General features: G+C 39.0%; 4 protein-coding genes across 7 annotated transcripts; 3 read left to right on the forward strand and 1 right to left on the reverse strand.

Annotated features, from left to right (window-relative positions):
* Positions 1 to 387: 387 nt before the first annotated feature.
* LOC119990439 (OVARIAN TUMOR DOMAIN-containing deubiquitinating enzyme 6-like) lies at positions 388 to 5,312 on the forward strand. 3 transcript variants are annotated; one of them, XM_038836351.1, is made up of 10 exons: positions 388 to 693; positions 1,096 to 1,139; positions 1,225 to 2,060; positions 2,543 to 2,704; positions 3,024 to 3,101; positions 3,630 to 3,708; positions 3,794 to 3,939; positions 4,212 to 4,277; positions 4,372 to 4,537; positions 4,700 to 5,312. In XM_038836351.1, exons 3-10 carry the CDS (start codon positions 1,410 to 1,412, stop codon positions 4,930 to 4,932), a joined length of 1,581 nt encoding a protein of 526 aa, XP_038692279.1. In that variant the 5' UTR covers positions 388 to 693; positions 1,096 to 1,139; positions 1,225 to 1,409; the 3' UTR covers positions 4,933 to 5,312. The 3 variants fall into 3 exon arrangements, with proteins under 3 accessions (XP_038692279.1, XP_038692278.1, XP_038692280.1); XM_038836350.1 differs by having other exon boundaries at positions 390 to 693; positions 1,096 to 2,060; XM_038836352.1 differs by having other exon boundaries at positions 398 to 693; positions 1,096 to 2,060; positions 4,715 to 4,932.
* Positions 5,313 to 5,589: 277 nt separating this feature from the next.
* Positions 5,590 to 11,495, forward strand: LOC119990440 (mRNA-decapping enzyme-like protein). Of its 2 annotated transcripts, none has more exons than XM_038836353.1 (8): positions 5,590 to 5,902; positions 5,991 to 6,031; positions 6,155 to 6,204; positions 7,031 to 7,175; positions 8,488 to 8,544; positions 9,267 to 9,417; positions 10,609 to 11,067; positions 11,233 to 11,495. In XM_038836353.1, exons 1-8 carry the CDS (start codon positions 5,744 to 5,746, stop codon positions 11,287 to 11,289), a joined length of 1,119 nt encoding a protein of 372 aa, XP_038692281.1. In that variant the 5' UTR covers positions 5,590 to 5,743; the 3' UTR covers positions 11,290 to 11,495. The 2 variants fall into 2 exon arrangements, with proteins under 2 accessions (XP_038692281.1, XP_038692283.1); XM_038836355.1 differs by having other exon boundaries at positions 5,591 to 5,902; positions 9,291 to 9,417.
* Positions 11,496 to 11,943: 448 nt separating this feature from the next.
* LOC119990442 (photosystem I subunit O) lies at positions 11,944 to 13,117 on the forward strand. The gene is made up of 4 exons (XM_038836356.1): positions 11,944 to 12,130; positions 12,464 to 12,536; positions 12,622 to 12,801; positions 12,923 to 13,117. Exons 1-4 carry the CDS (start codon positions 12,022 to 12,024, stop codon positions 13,011 to 13,013), a joined length of 453 nt encoding a protein of 150 aa, XP_038692284.1. The 5' UTR covers positions 11,944 to 12,021; the 3' UTR covers positions 13,014 to 13,117.
* Positions 13,118 to 13,909: 792 nt separating this feature from the next.
* LOC119990443 (bifunctional nitrilase/nitrile hydratase NIT4B) lies at positions 13,910 to 16,924 on the reverse strand. The gene is made up of 5 exons (XM_038836357.1): positions 16,788 to 16,924; positions 16,154 to 16,333; positions 15,618 to 15,911; positions 14,928 to 15,209; positions 13,910 to 14,388 (listed from the first exon to the last, which is right to left on the reverse strand). Exons 1-5 carry the CDS (start codon positions 16,870 to 16,872, stop codon positions 14,237 to 14,239), a joined length of 993 nt encoding a protein of 330 aa, XP_038692285.1. The 5' UTR covers positions 16,873 to 16,924; the 3' UTR covers positions 13,910 to 14,236.
* Between the last annotated feature and the right edge of the window lie 1,870 nt (positions 16,925 to 18,794).

Below are 18,794 nucleotides of genomic sequence, written 5' to 3' on the forward strand. Positions count from 1 at the left end.
TTAGTTTGTCTCTCGTGTAACGGGGACGGCGACGGCGATGTTCTAAGAGTTCCGCGTCTCAAATCTATCCTGCCCTGCCCTGTTGACATTCCTACTTTTTCAAACACCTGCTCAGTGAGGAAGTTACTGCACTAGATTGTCATGACAGGAAAAGCTGTTGTCCAAAAAAATCGAGTCGAACCGAATTGATTGACAAATGAATCCTCAGTAATTATTGTTAAATATATGTTATCATCAATAATCAATCGATTGATCAATTAAATTTATGTAAAAAAACCACGGAAACCGTCCGTAGTGACCTCTACTTTGATTGCTTTCATTTTAAGACTGTTTGGTGGTTGCTTTCATTTCAATCGGTGTGGAAAGCACACGTGCGGAACACGGTAGCGAATTAGCCACGTGTAAACCTCTCGGCGACGAGCCGGCGCTGTGTGGGTAGAGTCGACGTCACACCACCACCCATCGCTAAAAGGCCACCCTTTCCCCAAAACTTTTTCTCTCTCTAAAAGATACTTTTGGAAGTCTTTTTTGTTTGTTTTCTAATCTCTGTTGCGATTTGCTAAAATACTCTCCTTCGCCCCCAAGTTGTCTTCTTTATCTGGTTTCTACTCTTCCTCAGATAACCAAAACCCTGAAAACAATCCACAAGCGTTCGCAGATCTCCGACTCTTGTACCCTAAATCTTTCTATCAGGTACGACTTCAAAAACTCAAGCCAACTTAGGGTTTGTCTTCTTCATTCGTTATTGTTCTTTTGATCTTCAACCGATAGTCTTTATTTATTAACTTTGATTTGATTAATTCGTAACTTGATCGTCGCCGTGTTTAGTTGTTGAGAAAAGATAAGGGGAGAATATCAAAGATAGGAAAATAAGGCGAGGAAGTTTGCCACACAACATGATTCAATCAAATTAGGTTAATTTAAGTGAGCTTGTTTTGTTTTACGCAAAGAACATAGTTCTAAAGAAGATAAATTTTCCGAGTTTATCGATAATTGAATGAGTGGTTACCGGATTGACACAGAAAGTGTGTTTTTCTTCTACTTCTTCTTCTATTTTCTTTGATTATTTGTGGAAATGGATTGTGTTGTCTGCAGCTCGGTGCTTGTAAAGGCGAATCTTTGAGGAAAACTTCTTTCGGGTAAAAAACTCGACCACTTAGAGAGGGTTATTATTGTTTAAAAGTAGACGGCCTGGGTCTCATGAGAATTGTTAGGGGAATGCAGAGATTGTTTCGCGAGGAGCAAATAACACTGGGCTTGAAGAAATCCTTCAGCCAAGGGACTGGCATCAACACGCCCAGGGCAAGAACTCGTGGCAAACCCATGGCTGGTGGCTTCTTGTGTCTCTAATTTGTGGGATCTTTTACCGTTCCTCATTCAGAGTTTATATTAAACACCATCAGATTCCAATGACTCGAATTTTAGTTCAACGAGGTTCTACGGGGAGTAGTTCTTCTTCTTCGAACTCAGCCCGTTCCTCTTCCTTGTCGAGGTCCTCTTCTGGCCATCCTGAGCAGCAAAATCTTTCAGCTCTGAAAGATGAGGAAATTGGAGAAGAGGTGCAAGTTGCAGACGACCTTTTGGATAATTCTGGAATCACAGAAAATAGGGCAGCAAAAAGTGATGATCTTTTGATTGAAGGTCCTTGTGGTGATAAAATTGAGAGTTCAATTGAGGAGAATGGCGATGGTGAGAAATTAATCATTGATGATATCTTGGATTCTGGGGAGTTGATGAGAGGATTGGGTGGGTTGAGAACATCAGGGAGAATCGTTGTGGAAAATGAAGGCACCAGTGTCATTTCTTCACTGTCTGGTAGTGGAAGTTCGCATCCACCTCCTCCTCCTGTCCCACCTCCAAAACCGTCAGCCTCAACTTCAAGGAGATTGGTCCCAGGAAGTTCTAATTCTGTGAGAAGAGCAGTTGCCTGGCCTCTTGTGTCAACAAGGTCTTCACCGACTGGGTCTCGACCTTCATCTCCCAGGTCACATGCTGAAAGTGAGGGCTATAATAGTGCTGATGAGCAGAGCCCTTGCTTTGCATCCTCCTATGATGATTTGGTAAGTTTCTTGTGATGCATTTTCGTACTTGCAGCATGTATATGTTATATTGATGTATGAACAGTCCTTAAATGGTCGATTTGGTGAGAAATTTTTGTTAATTCACTTGTAATTTTGACAACTCTGATTCAGATTGCTTATAATCCTTCCAGTTGTACTATCAATGAGTTATTAATCCTTCCAGTTGTACTATCAATGAGTTATTCTCTGTCTTGAGAACATATACATCCAATTACCACTTGATAAAGGAATTTATATCCTAGCCCATTGATCGGAGGTGTTATTTTCATTCCTTGACTACTCTTTCCATTCGTTTCTGCTTCGCAAAAAATTAGGACCAGAGAATCTGTATCAAAGAAAGGTCTAATGTACAGGATTTAGATTTCGTTTGGAAGTTGTGATCTAGGCTTCATAATTGATATGGAACCCCACTATTCACATTAGATACTCCATCATAAAGCAGCATTTGGTGTGTGTTGCAGGAAAGAGAGCGCCAATTTGAAATTGGTATTCGGCGGGCGAAAGGGTTGGAAGTCAAGCGGATGTTGGAAGATGGGAACTGTCTCTTCCGTGCCGTTGCAGATCAAGTCTATGGAGATTCTGAGGTGTATGATTTGACCAGGCAAATGTGCATGGATTATATGGTAAATTCATTTTTTTTAATATTATTTGTTCTTCTTTATGTTAAGGGATTTTTCAGTTGTAGGTGTCTTGTAGTCCTTCTATTGTCTAGGGAGGATCCCCCCCCCCCCCCCCGGGATAAGCGAGAATATCAAAAGAAAGAGAAAGTGAAACCATTAGTTGTATGTTTTATTATATTTATTGCTCTTCTACAAACAATTATTGCACCAACGAAGATAATTAAAAGATGGAGCCGTCAAATTATTTTTTTCAACATTCTGTATGCTGTTTGTATACTTGGATGAACCGAATGGCAGTATTTAACAGTTATTGCTTGTTTAGGAACGAGAGAGGGATCACTTTTCACAATTTATTACAGAAGGTTTTACATCATACTGTAGGAGGAAGAGAAGAGACCAGGTACTAAATGCTCTAATCTGTGTTTTCTGTACTTCTATCTGCCTATTTGGTACAAATACAAGAATTTATACTTGAGCCATATAATTTTTGCGATGCTCTTATATGAACCCCGGTTTGGCTAATTTGGTGGGGATGAGAATAAATATATTGCTCTATTAATAAACCTTGAACCACACATTCATACATGTGTGTGTGTGTGTCTTTTGTTTCTGCATGTTGATTCATATTACATGTGTGCATGCAAGAATCATAACCTGGATAGGCTGGTGTTTGCCTCATAAGTAGATGAGAGAAGTCTCTAACTCTCTAGAACTATATCTTTGTTTGTCTTTAGTTGAAAGTAACTTGTTTATTATATATTTTATCATGTAAGTCTCCTTTTTATATATTAAACTATTGAATTGTGGTCGTTTTCTTTCCATTGGAGGAATTTTTTTTGATTGAGTTGTTGTGATCCTATTGTCGATTCTGATCAGTTACATGGTCTTCCTGTTTAATTTAGTTATTTATCTTTTTTCTGGGTGGCAGGTCTATGGAAACAATGTGGAGATCCAAGCCTTATCTGAAATGTATAATAGGCCTATCCATATCTATTCATATAGCACAGGTGCTGTTTACTAAGGATGGTTAACACATTTATCATATGATTATACCTTTTTACTTGGTCTTAATGATAATAGTTATTAATACAGAACCTATTAATATATTCCATGGAAGCTACAATACTGATACACCACCGATACGGCTAAGCTACCATCATGGGAATCATTACAACTCTCTTGTTGACCCACGTCGATTGGCAATTGGTGCAGGGCTTGGATTCAGCTGTCTTCGTGGGGTATTGTTTATAGACCCATTTTTAGCTTACATTAAAATCTAGGAATATAATAGTTTATATTCTTTATTTGTGAGATGCTACTGATGTGGACTCAGATAATAAATTACTTTATGAGGCATGAATTTAAATGAGATGTGGGAGAACTATTAGATTTTTTATGCAGGCAAATGGCATTAACCCTATGTCCTATATAGAGACATGGGTTCCAATGAGGAGAATGGCAAGCAACATTTTGTTAGTAAGATTAGTTTTCATTATGGTCTATTTTGCAGGTGAATGTTGATAGAGATCAAATCAAGGCTGCTATCAAGGCTCAGCAGGATCAACACATAGACAATGCATGTATCTTATTTATTAAATGATGTAGTTTTACTCCATCTTTCATTATATTGACATTAGTCTGTTTTCTTCTTGATATATCTTGCTCTGCAGGCACTTTTGGCTGAGGGGCGATTTTACTCCGATCTTGAGCTTACTGAAAAGGAGATGGAACGTATGGTGATGGAAGCTTCTCGTGCTGAGTATCTTGCTGATGACAACTTCAAGGGTCATAAAGAATCATCTACTTCCAGTGCTGAACCATCGTCCTCTTGCACAAGTATGCCTTTTGTTTCCTCTTCACCGAATTTTTTTTTTCATTGAAATTGTGGCCTCTCTCACTCAGGTAGTGGGATTTATCTATTAGAGAAAGAGGGGGTGAAATCAGAATGTAAAATTGATTTTTAGATAAGAATTTCAGACCATGGCACTAACCATACTGTAAATCTGAGACCAGGATCGTCTGGCAGTGAGACCAAGCTGGGAAGCGGGAGAGAACAGGGTTCGCAGCACACAGTCCTCAGCAGTAGCATGCGGATGTTATTGTCGATGGGATTCACGTATCTGCAGGCAATGAAGGCGTACAGCATATTTGGAGATGATGTAGATTCGATGGTTTGTTACCTGCTGGAGACGGGTAATGGCAGCAGACAGAAAGGCAAAGCAACTGAATGAGGAAATGGTTGCCAGTCAGAAAGAGACCGGTCTTGTTGAGGTCATATTGGCCGGTTCTACTTATGTCAGAGACCTGTCAGGATCTTAGATTTGTTACATTACGTCTAATTAATAAATGGATTTGACTTGAGCTATAATTCATATGATGTAGTAGTGCCCGTGGTCAGGTTTTTATATTATTAGCTCCAGCAAGTTCTGTTTGAGGCAAATGTTGCTCATCTAGAGTAAACACGGTGCAGATGGATGTGAATATTTGAGGATCTGAGCAATTTTTAACCTGCTTTGAACTCTTTAGCCTACTATCAAGATAGGTTAAGGGATCACATTGCAGTGGAAATGTCAGGATTTTTTGACCATTTTAAGGTTTATGTTCAAAGGGAGTGGCCGACTTGGTGTAAAGGAAATGGATATGGGAATTAATTCTGTTATGTTATTGCTACTATAGTATTATCAGGCCTTGTTGGAGTCCCGATCTTACTATCGGGCCTTAGTGGGCCAAGCCCAGTGTGTATTTCAGATTCTGGGCCAGGTTTCGGACTTTTCAGTCAATCCGGGGAAAACATTGGTAAGCCATGGAGGGCGCGTAGGTATTTAAAACGGCGGCGTTTCAATCATTGCTTGACAATCACTTACGTTAGTTGAGTGGCTATTTCAGTCCCTCCACTAATGACTAAACGGAAAGTTTGCCAAACAAACAAAGCTGAGCTGAGTGGATCTCTCGGAATCCCCAAACCCAGTCTTCTAGGGTTTTTGTTTGGGCAACTAAACTGATCAAAACCCCTAATTCATAAAAAATAAAATTGACAACAGAATGTCGCAGAACGGAAAATTGATGCCGAATCTGGATCAACAGAGCACAAAGCTGCTCAATCTCACAGTTCTTCAACGAATCGATCCTTTCGTCGAGGAGATTCTCATTACCGCGGCTCATGTTACCTTCTATGAGTTCAATATCGAGCTCAGCCAATGGGTTTGCCCCCTCCCCTCCCCGCTCTCTCTCTCTCTCACACACAAGCACACACATTTGTTCTCTCTGATCCGTTTTGGCTCATCTGCAGAGTCGCAAAGATGTTGAAGGATCCCTTTTCGTCGTTAAGAGGTAAGTTTGTTGACATGTATGTACTTCTGTTAGTGTATTTCCTATTTATAGATTTTTTTAGTCGATTGATTTTGATTGAATGACGCATAATGGATTTTGCTTTTTGATGATGAATTATTGGAGGAATGCACAACCTCGGTTTCAGTTTATTGTGATGAACCGGCGTAATACAGGTTCGCCTTTACCCCACTTATGTCTTGGTTTTGAATTGTTTTAAATATTTTCTGTTCCACCATTACCTTTGATTTTCCAGTGTTGTATTCATTAGCTTTTTGATGGTAATTGAGAACACTGACTTTATGAGGACCTGCAATCAATGGTAGTTAATATTGATCCTGGATTATGCAGCAAAAGTGATATGGCTATAGTATTTCCATATGGGGACTAGTTATCTGTGCATTCCCTACATACCATTGGACACACACAATTTTTTTTTCCATTCACTTAACATGTGCATACTGATTTTCATCTTACATGAGGGAGAACATACTCAATTTGAACCGTGTACTTTTCCTACCTGTGGACAATGAGACACTCGTTTAAGGGATGAGCTCCTAATTATTAGTTCAATATCGAGCATAGCAATACTCCATCCTTTATTGTCATTTGCAACTTTCTATTGGATGCGATAGACACATGGATTGCATATGCTTTATAGTTTATACATACGGACATTTTCTCAATGTCTTAGTTTCTTTTGATAAACTTGATTTATCATTCTGAGAATTTTTTTTAAAAGAAAGCTGACTTTTCTTGTTTGGGTTCTTGTTAGTTGGTGCACGCGAACATTAGAGGTCACAAGTTCAAACCCCAGAAATAGCCTCTTTGCATATTATGTGGGAGGTCTGCGAATATCTTGCATATCCCCGACCCCCCATTGCGAGAACTTTGTGCATGAGAGTTGTTCACCTTTTCTTTTTATTCATGTTAGTTGGTGCAGTGTTTACAATCTTTTTTTTCTTTTTTTTCTGAGGGACTTTCATATGTTTTTGAAATCAGATAATTTGGTGGAAAATCTGTTGGGAGATTTTGAGTATGAGATCCAGGTTCCATATCTTTTATACCGTAATCCATCTCAAGAAGTTAATGGCATTTGGTTCTACAATGCTCGAGAATGTGAAGAGGTTGCAAATCTTTTTGGCAGGTACCACGTTTACATTATGATAGACGATAAATAAACTTTTCTGGCCATTATCCTTGTAGTTTAGAGAATGAGTCATACATCCATTAATGTTATAAATACATGGATTTTATGTGGAGGTTGCTATGAGAGATTATCCCTTCAAATAGGGTGTTTTGTGTTATATTTTTTAATGAGAAACTTCACTCATAGTGATGATTTTTCTTGGCTTTATGTCAGCACCATTTCTTTCCCTGTTTTATGTTGAAGACAGTTACATATCATTTGTTTATACTTTGACCTTCACGTCTATATGGCAGAATTCAAATTACAGCGGTAGAGGTGTTAATTTGTCCTTCGTTTCACTTGTCTTCTGTGGTTGCTACTTCCACCTTATAATGTGCTTCGTTTTATCATTACTTTGCTAGTGGTTCCAAGCATTTCATGTCTAGTATTTCAATTCATGCAAAACTTGCTTATATAAAGCCTTTATGCATTCTACTTGATCTTTTTTTTTTGTTCGTATGCTAAAGGAAATGATGGTTTTTTGTGGTTAATGCAACTTCTCAAATGGGAAATAACATGAAGTCATTGATATGTTTATATGAATTAACAAAAAGGAATACTGAGGGTCTAGTTTGCATATATTAGTATGACTTATATGGCATGATTTTCTTGAATTTCTTCTTTTATTTCCTTCCTTATTTTTTGGGATGTGTGGAAGGACCAATAGCTTGGAGCAGGAATGGAAACATATCAATTTTACTAAATACGTCACTTTTGCTTCTCCATACAAAAAAGAAAAAGGAAACGTTATGTGATGGTGAAGAGTTGAGCCTGACCATTTTCACCTTTAGGTGAAAGCTCACATGTGTGGTACAGACTACTTGGCGGAAGTATTAGATCTAAGTGATCCTGTTGTTGAGTTGCACATTTAGGAATAAGGGATACTGACATTCTGTTCCAATTTTTGAGTATGAAGAGAAGTGGTGAAGGAGGTTGAGGTTCCTGGTTTCTATTTATTTATGCAAAGTCTATATTTTGTCAGACATTGTTCTTGGTTTCTATTTATTTCTGGTCAAGCTGATTTGTTATCTTTATTGTTTAAAGTATGAAGCCTTGCAATTTGAACTTTATTGTGAGAGGGTAATAAGTTAAAGTCTTTTTGAAGCACAAAGTTGATAGCACAATGAGCTAATAAATTATAATAATGTAATTTAGTAAGTGACTTGCTTTACCAGTATATGATCCCTTCATCGTGTGACTTGGGTTTCCTGTAAGCTTTGATAATCTTTTCATTAGTGTTTATTAAATTTCTTTTATCTTATCTCTCCAGGATACTGAATGCATACTCTAAGGTGCCTCAAAAGTTGAAAGTTTCAACAAACAAAAGGTAATAGTTGGCTTGCTCCATTTTTAAACGATGTATGTTTCATTTCTGATGAAATGAAAAGATGAAAACACGTTTTTTTTTTAACTACACTCACCTCTCAATTCTTTGTATCAGATAAACTGTTTCCTTGCTACTGTTTTTTGTTTTTTGAGTTAAATTTTCATGTTTCACCTCCTTGGTGGCCCTGAATGAAGATTCCTTTGCTTTCAGAAAGAAAAAATTTCATGCATTATACATTGTGCTAATAATCTTCATCCTATATAGTATAGGTGAATTACATAAAGAAATATTATATTCCTAGGACGGGCAAAAATGTTTTGGTGGTAATGGTAATGCTATAGTCCATTGTGAGGCTGAAGCCTTAAAGGATGTCTGCTTGTGGTGAGGATGTTCTCCCTGCTGTACACCTACAGTAGTGAAGAATTCTTAGCACTTAAAAATAAAAGGGAACAAGAAACAGGAAAGGAGAACTCTTCTGGACATTGATTCAGGAGAAACTTAGAAATTCTATTCTAAAGGATCTTTCGATGATTTAAGGTCCAGAAAGTTTGAGGATTTGGTGTTGAATTTTCATGAAGAAATTACTTGTTTGGGAATGCAAGCAAGAGGATCTAGTTTTCAGTTCAGGATTGAAGCAAAACTGTAGCTGCATCATTAACTCTTAGATATTACTTTCCTGTATGGATGTTAAATTATCAAAATTTTGTGAAATGATTTTATAGCCAATTAGCCATGCTTCATGGCAGTGAATTTGAGGAACTTGAAGCTGTCCCCAATATGGCTATCATGGATGGTCCTCTGGAGCCACAATCTTCGATTGCCTCCAATGTCACTGATGCCCCTGATGATCCTGCCTTTGTGAACTTCTTTAGTGTAAGTTTATTCTCTACTAAAGATATTTTTGTACGTCCTTGTCAGTTTCACTGAACTGCAGTTTGTTGAATTTTCTGTTTGCACATACCTAATTATATGCTCTGATGGTTTCATAGAAAAGATTTCAGAAAAATATTGAGTTTTTCAGCTGGTTGGTGCAAAATGGTAAATATAAATTGATTTGTAAATTGTAATATGGCCACTCTACAAACATTGTACACAACCTATTGCTGGGCTATCTTTTGCATATGGTGTCTATGCTTCTTGTATGGTAAAAAAAAAACTTTACTGTGGATGAATTTTCAGTGAAGATAAAGAACATTTCTTCATGGCTTATTTGTCAAGGCTAATTGTTCTCAGAGCTTAACAGAGTTAGGAAAGCATATCAAATTACCAACTCTGTGAGTCGGTAGAACCCCCTGCCCTTCTTCTACTCAACACTTCTTTGTATTTGTCTTTTTAACCTGAAATCCTATCAATTTCACGCACATAAACATAGAAATCAAAATAAGTGTCTGTTCAAATAATTGTTGGCAAACATTTAAGCTCCACTCAAAGCCCATTTGAAGGAAATTTTTGTTAATTGTTGCCACAACAACATAAAGGAGAAAAATTAAGATAAGGTTAACCCGCAAGGATATCATTTTCTCTCAAATGGGGGTGGCTGTTACCCTGGATTAACAGTTACCTACATTTGTCAAACACTCTTAAAGGCTACGAATTGTTTCTGAGTAACTTTACGCCCCCTTTTTATACACGAAACAAGTGCACCCTAAAAGGCAGGAAACATAAATCACTAAGCTGAAAATTTAAAGGAATTAAATAATGTAGGTTCATGTACGCATTGTCTTGTCTAATGTAGGAAGCATACGCAAAAAGAATGTCCTGAGAGGAATATATTCAGAGGTACAAGTATAATCACCTATGTTTTAGGGTGGCACCCACTTGGTGCTCTGCAATAATTTTGTACTCAATTTCAAAGTTTCCTCTCTATTTCTCTCTGCAAGTTGAACATGCACTGGTATGTCTGTGGTTTAGATTCTGTCCATGACCAGTTCCCCTTTTTGTTTGGACTTCTTCTTTTGCAGTAATCAGTTAAAGTTAAATTATGGTGTGCATTTTATATTTTATAACCTCGATGTCTATATAGTCCTCGGGTGTGACTGGAATTGTCTTTTGAATTTATTGCAGGCAGCTATGAATATTGGTAATCCTTCACATGCATCAGTTGCCGGTCAACCTTACCAATCTTCTGCACAAGTCCCTTCACCTTCCCTTCCTGTTAGTGTTCTCCCTCCCACTGTTCCATCCATGCAAATGCCATCTCCTTCTCTGCAACCATCAACCCCTTTCGAGCCACATCCTGATACCCTTGAACCCAGCAGCAGCAGCAACAACAATCGGACCACAAATCTTGTAAAACCGTCTTTATTTTTTGTTCCTCCTCCTGTATCTTCATCACTGCCCACTGCTCCTCCACTCAACCCTCCCGTGAATCTGCAGCGTCTATATGGTGCTCCACTACTTCAGCCTTTTCCACCACCAACGCCACCACCATCTCTGACTCCTACTACTTCAGTGCCTACTGCCAATTATGGTCCAGTCATCAACAAAGACAAAGTTCGAGATGTTCTTTTGGTGCTTGTTCAGGTAAGTCCTTATAGTTCGTTATTTGCAGAGGTAGAGTTAGTAATTCGACATGGTTGGATTTTCAATAGCTGATACTCTAAACAATCTTTGCAAATAGGTTTTAGGCAATTGAAATGTACTACAGTCGTAATGTATGGTTTTAATGGACCTTATACTTTGTTATAGGATGATCAATTCATTGACATGGTTTACCGAACGCTGCTGAATGCACATAACTCGTGATCTGTTGGAGGAAGCACCACTGTGTGCTTGCCGGAGTTTTGTTTATGTGTAGCTTTATTCCCTGATTGTCATTGTGAAAGAAGGCTTTTGTATATCATTATATATTTTCTGTATCATTTTTGTTGTTGGCAATGCTAATAAACTTGTTCCATTGGAGGTTGGCCATATCAAATGCATAGGAAGTATTTTAAGTTCCTGGAACTCAATTGATCAGTTGTGTCATCCCCTTGAATGGCGTTACAATTTTCACAGAGTGAATTACTGTCCCCTGCAATTAGAGGTGTAAAATGGGCCGGGCCAGCCTAGAATGGCCTACAGATGGTGCCTGTTCGTGGGCCGGGCCAGTATGTTCTTCAGAGTTTGCAGGCCCTCAAATTTGAAAACATGAGCTAGCCCATTCCATGCAGGTACGCAAACGTTAGCGCTCTATTAGCCCAAAAATTTTCTACCGGGCCATCCCAACTTGAAGTATATTATCAGTGGCCCAAATTGCCGCGTAATACCAAAAATATCCCTGAAGGATAAGATTTATATCCGCACACCTAGGCCCACTCTATCCACACCAATACCACGTGGCAGAGGATTATTGAATAAGAAACTATCCATGCAATCTCTCTTCCTCCACATAATAATATCTAACCATCAAACAAAACTCGAACCATCTGCCTCATTGCGTCTCAGAATCTTCTTATTACATTCAGTCCGAGTCCCAACACTTGGGAGAGAAGAAAAATGGCGTCAACATTTGCAGCATCATCAACCGTGATAGGCCTGGGCACTAACTCTCTATCATCTCCTTCCCGTGCCTCGTCTTCACCCAAAAAGGTCTCCCTCACTTCAGGTAATCCTGAGATTAAGCATACATTCTTTTTAAATCTCCGGTCGCCAAAACAATCTACACCATGTTTGTGATAGATAAGACTAGACCTAAGCTCATACGGATAGGGAAGTGGGATAAACTCATTAGTCCATGCAACCAAGATTGTAAAAAAAAATAGAAAATTAGTATCTTAATTTTTTTAGTTTGAACTCCAAATCTAGGGCGCCATACTTCCTAAGTACGAAGAGATAACCAACTAAGTTAAATGGTTAGATTAAACATATACATAATACATTCATTAATTTGATATACTTGCATGAAAATGAATATAATTTTGATTGAAATGTGCATCAGGTTTTTTGAAATCGCCTGTGACGGCGAGAAACCCTTTGATGGTTGCAGGGGCAAGTGGCGGAAGGGTTACTTGGTGAGAAACAGTACATTTATTAGTTTGTTTGATCTGATTATTTAGTTATGAGAGTTGATTTGACTGTTATTATAAATTGTGAAAGCTTCGAGAGGGATTGGCTGCGGACGGATCTGAATGTGATAGGTTTTGGGTTGATTGGATGGCTAGCACCCTCAAGCATTCCAGCAATCGATGGGAAGAGCTTGACAGGGCTCTTCTTTGAGAGCATTGGACAAGAACTCGCCCATTTCCCTACTCCTCCGCCTGTCACTTCTCAGTTCTGGTAAATTCCGCTCACCATACTTGATTAGCTTTGTCCTGAGTCCTGACCACTAGGGCCTTGGCCATGGGACCATTTGATGGGTGCTGATGATGTTTGTACTGGTGTGTATGCATGGTTACAGGTTATGGCTGGTCACATGGCACTTGGGGCTGTTCCTGGTCCTAACTTTCGGACAAATTGGGTTCAAGGGAAGGACCGAGGACTACTTTTGAAGAATGATGTATAACCTAATGTATATTATCTTTTTATTTAAGTTTCTCTTGTACTCCGGTCGTCAAGTTGGTAATTAATTATTATTCCTCATTGTGCTGAACAACGTAGTTTGGCTCCTAAAAGGCATGAACTTTGGACCGGAAACTTCAGTGCAATCATCAACCTTAAAAGAAACTCTAGCATATGTCACTTATAACTATGTGTGGAGGGAAGCTAATGGGGTTGTAGATTTTTGTAGCCAAAAAATGAGTTGAAAGCAGAGTATGATGGTGGCTTGGTTCCTTGAAGATTAGGGTCTCTCGGTTGACAACTTGAAGTTTGCAGTTTGTGTTTCTTGCTATTCTGAGGATTGGGGCCGGGTGTGGTTTTGTCTAGTGTCTCCTTCTCCCCTTTCGTTTTGTTTACCCTTTTGTTCCCTTCTGGTTGTGGAAGGGTTTTGTTGTTGAGCATCTGCCTTTTGGTTCTTGGGCTAATTCCTGAGAGCTTAGTGTTAGAAATTCACACCCCAAACAACCAATTATATTGTTCGCTTTGAATTGTCTAATTTCTATAAATATATTAGGCCCGCATGGCTTTGCTCCTCCCTAACCTAGCAAATAGGTTAAGCCCAACTCACCAAACTAGGGAAAAGGTCTAGTCGGTGTTTAGAAGTGGCTTTTACCCATCAGAAGTGCACACATTTGCAAATAGATTGGTCTTGAAAAAACATATCGTAAGATGACCAGACTACAATAATTAATTTGAAAGTCTGATTATTGGTTCAATGATATCGTCTGCTAGCATGTTTACCAGGTCTATGACTACAAGAGAAGCAAACGTATGAAGTTAAAAGAACAAATAGATTCAACAGACCAGGCAGGCCTGGGTGAACAACCTGGAAGAGCAAAATACCACATAGCAATAGATACATACACAGGATAAGCATTGCAATACATGCACAAACATGAAACATGCTTCTGTTGCGGATATACAGAAAGGACATTCCAACTAGAATTCCATAGCAGAAGCATACTTCTGTCATCGATCATCTTCAACAATTAAAAACAGAACATATTAACAAGCGATATTGATATCTGGCAGCAAATAGCATCTTTCAGCCAGGAGATGCAATAATTATTTAGCAAGCCATATGGTTTACCATGAAAATGAAATTAGACATCCTTCCCATCCCGAAGCCATTTTATTTCTTGAACTTCAATTGCGAGGCAGGAGAAGAACATGCCTATTTATGTCTAGTTTCAGTTTTCTCAGAAGTTGATGTGAAAGTAACCGGCTTTGCTGGATGATCCCGCACAGTCAAGCTGAGCACTTCAGGCCTCGAATAATGCCCAACAACATCAAAGTCAAATTTTGCCCGAGCTATTTCTCCAAGGTCTGGGAATAATTAAATAATCAGAAAGTTAGAAATCTGGCTTTCAAACAACAACACATGGGATTTTCCTAGACATGGTAACCTATGCTTAGATACAAGAAAGCTAAGAAGCGTCCTTCATCTCACAACTCACAAACCATCTTTCATTAAGATTAAAACCACTAACCGCTTATCAATCCACCTCTACGGAATAACTTATGTGAATTTTATAAATTCCAGATTTTGAAGGCTACAACAACACTTTGGACACAAGGACTTGGGGTCTGAATGAGTCTCTCTCAGAATAGTGTGAGTACAGCCATCCAGAATTATGGCATCTGGACTCTGGAGTCCCCATGTAGAACTCAGTAGTAGTAGTTGCTTTAGAGTATAGATTCCAACATTTTGTTCACATCTTAACTATGTTTTAGAAGGACAACCTAGAGAGCATGTTTCACATACTCTTCTTCAGACAGAAACAGAATGTACTCAGGCTCACTGAACATTATAAACGAGATGGAAGTATAAGAACAGCTCAAACTGCAGACTTAAATGGACATACCTAAATCAGCTGAGATCAGTGCCTCCCCATCAAAATTGGGTCCTGCTAATACAGTTCCTAAAGGAGATATAATCACACTGCCTCCAGCGCAGACAACAGAATCAGGTGTGAGGTCTTCTTCTATATCAGAAAATACATACTCTGGAGGAGGTGGGTAATCTTTCCTTCGACAGAATTGGTTGGCCCCCAATACAAAACATCCACCCTCAACAGCAATGTGCGTCATTGATGCTTGCCACACATCCCTGGCATCAGCAGTCGGTGCACAATATATTTCAACACCTAAAAAAGATAGTTCTCATTCATCAAGAAGATAAAAAATAAGTATTTAAAATGAGTTGTATGGATAAGGTAAAGATAGTTCTCATCCCTGGCATAATCAGTTAAATGAATCTTAGCTAACACCTTCTGTTTCGAAAAGCATTTCTTTCCTATATAAAGTACCCTGACAACTTTCCTACAGTAGCTCCATACAAGCAGCTTTTATAAACTACATCTAAAAGCTTACTTCTAAGCAGCAATACCAAAATAGATCCAATGGAAAAAGAATGACATATATCCTGATGAGAAGAGCAACAAGAGAAATGTACAGGCCAAAAAAGTTAGGAGAAAAATCATTAAGTTTTTCAGTAAAACTTGTTATACAGTATGAAAGGTGATTCGAGTATGATCTTGGTGAAAGTAACCGACCTTTGGCATACATTGCTGTCCTTAAAAGTGGCATTATATTCTCCCAACATATGACAGCACCTATTTTTCCAATTGGAGTTTCAAAAACTGGAATTGTTGATCCATCTCCAAATCCCCAGACTATACGCTCTACTGCTGTTGGCATGAGTTTTCGATGCTTTCCCAGATAAAGACCTTGATGATCAAAAAACAGCACCGTACAATAAAGTGTATATCCTTCCCTTTCTATCACACCCATCACCAAAAATACCTTATATTTTCCAGCCATTGCTGCTAATCGATCAACCTCAGGACCTGCATTTCAGTTAAACCATATATATTAGACGTCCTATGAAAAGGGAGAAGACTATATTATATATGTGTGCAGCTGCACGCATGTACTCCACAAAACGATAATTATGAAAATTTTGAGCAGAATACAGAAGAATTAGAAAGTTTTGCGCTCTCTACAAGCACTCATATCGGAGAAAAGAAAATCCATAACTACCCTCCCCTCCCCTCCAGTTGACAAGAAGAAATATGAAATCAAGACATACCAGGTACATCAATGGCAGCAGCATGATACTTGCGAAACTCCTCTCTACCCTTTGCAGTTCGGTTGCCAATAGCAGCACCAAAAGTTGACCCCCGTGGATAACCACCAACAAATGCTTCTGGAAACACAACTAGCTGGGATCCATACCCTGCTGCTTCAGCCAATAGTCTCTCTGCCTTGTCTGTACATATAATAGCAAACAAGAGCCAATTTCACTACCAATGCTACTGCAAAATGTATCATCCTATACAACCCAACTTTAGAATTACTCTTTAATTCATTTTCTGGTACAAAGACTATAGAAAAGCAGCTGGCTTGAAGATGAAGAACGAAATTGAAGCTGGTGCATTGCAGAAATACAAAAAGTAGGGCATGCAGCGGCAGTAAAAGATAAAATGAGAAAAGGAACTTTCATCGGAGATTCTGACTTTCATCCAACAGAACATTGAAGATTCAATTTTGTAAACTTACTTCTATTCCATATGCTCCAACTAAACAAACAAAGCTATGATACAGCCAAACACGCAAAAACGGAGAATTTAAAATCCGATTAGGAGCTACCCCACTTCAAAAAGTCTATAAAGCAGGGCAAGCAAAACAGAACGACAAGCATGAAAGATGGAACTGAGAGTAACCTAGAGTGGCGGCAGTATCATAAAATATGGTGGAGGCCTGGACGACAGTTGCTCGGACAGTCGGGGCTGAGGAATCGCCACTCATATCCACCTCCGCGAAGAGCGGTTCGTCATTGCTGGTAGTAGAAACAAGGGTTTTTTTGAAAAATAACCCTCGTTTATAAACATTTTTCAAATCTAACCCTTCTTTTCAAAACACTTAAATATAACCCTTTTGTCAAAGGAAAAGACATTCATATCCTTTCACGTCTTTTCATGCACCACCTCTCTCTCTTAAACCCTAAAAATGATTTTCCCTCCCAAAAACACTCATCTCCCTCTGCGAAACCACTATCTCTCCTCTTCAAACCCAGTAAAACCGCCCATGTGTACCTCTTTCATTCGAAATTTGTCACAGATCTAGTGAAATCGATAAGCCAAAAGCTCAAATCTTCAAGGTTGAGTCAAATCTTCAAGGTTGAAGTATCGGGACGTATAAGCTCGGTAAGCTGCCATAGCGACGTCGTCGAAGACGTAAACGAGCCTAAAGTCGGCAACGCAATCTCCGAATTCGTTCCCCTAGAACATATAAGTGCTCACCGTGGTCGCTACGTGTCCAACCCTTCGTCTCCTACTTCAGCGAGTCTGCATTTTACCATACAACATCTTGTGCTAAAACATCTTGTCATTTAAGTCGAGAAGGAAGATAGCACCTGATAGGTATGATAATACCTATTGTTTTTGGTAGAAATATCCCCCTCTTAAGCTTTATTTTGATAAATAATGAGTGTATTTATGTGTTGATTTGTATTTTGATAGGTTGATTGCGGTTTGGATGAAAAGCGACGGAAAAAGGGCTGAATTGAAGAAAATGTCCACCGACCTTCGTGTGTTCAAATAGTCATAACTTTCTGTCACGTTATTGGAATTGAGCACAACAAAAGGCATTGGAAACTAGACATCTCAAGCTTTCCGTAGAATCTAAAATCATGCAAATCGGAGGTCATATGGAGAAGTTATGGTCATTTGAATCATGTGCCTAGGGGTAACGCGCCTAGGCGCGCGCCTAGGCGTGGCGCGCCTAGGCGCACAAATTGTGCACGCCCAGGATCACTCCTGCACGCCCAGTCCAGAGAGTTGGACTTGAATTTTAAGTTGTGCACGCCTAGGATTGCGCCTAGGCGTGCGCCTAGGCGTGTGCCTAGGCGTGGTGCGCCTAGGCGTGAAAACAACGCGCCTAGGCGTGAAAAGCAATTTTCTGGGATGTTTTAAGTCGCGATTTGTCCGAGCTGCGGGAGTTTTTGAACCTAGAACTGATTTTCTGGGGAGCAAAACCAGAGGGGGAAGGCGATTCTTGGAGCTAGGAGGAGAGATTCTTCAGCTCAACTTGGATCTACTCAACTAATTGGGTTTATTCATGATTTTCTCATCTCTCCTTTTGTGTTTTTCTCTCATTATGTGTAACTAAATCACTTGTGCCAAGGCTAGGATGAAGCCTTGGGTTTGATGACTTTGTTTATGACTTGATTTACATATATATGAGTTGATTTGGGTATAAATCTTGTGTTTCTATGTTTGATTGCAATTTCTTCATGCTTGTGGTGTTTGGCCAACACCTAGGTTTTTTGGATGAAATTGTTTGGAGAATTTGCTTAGACAATAATATGTCAAGTAGATTATGCTTCTTGAAACACTTGATTATGAATGTGTCTCCCTTTAATTAGGTGACAATTTGTATGAATCCTAATCTCCATAGAACTCCATGAATTCCTATGCATGTTTAGACCAATAAGATGGCTAGAATGTATTTAGGAATATCCGACCTAGACCAATAAGATGGCTAGTAATCGATTTTAGGGAGATTTGGCTTAGGTGCGCTAAAACCGACTTAGGTACGGATTCGTTATGCCCGAATTAGCAAATGTGTGTGTGAATTTGTGTCATCGCAAGTTATTTCCCAAGGGGGATTCCAAAGCCTTGGTGTTTATCTCATTTGCATTAGTTACATCCTTATTCAAAGAAAATACC

The sequence above is a fragment of the Tripterygium wilfordii genome, chromosome 22, assembly GCF_013401445.1.
Source record: "Tripterygium wilfordii isolate XIE 37 chromosome 22, ASM1340144v1, whole genome shotgun sequence".
Taxonomy (NCBI): domain Eukaryota; kingdom Viridiplantae; phylum Streptophyta; class Magnoliopsida; order Celastrales; family Celastraceae; genus Tripterygium; species Tripterygium wilfordii.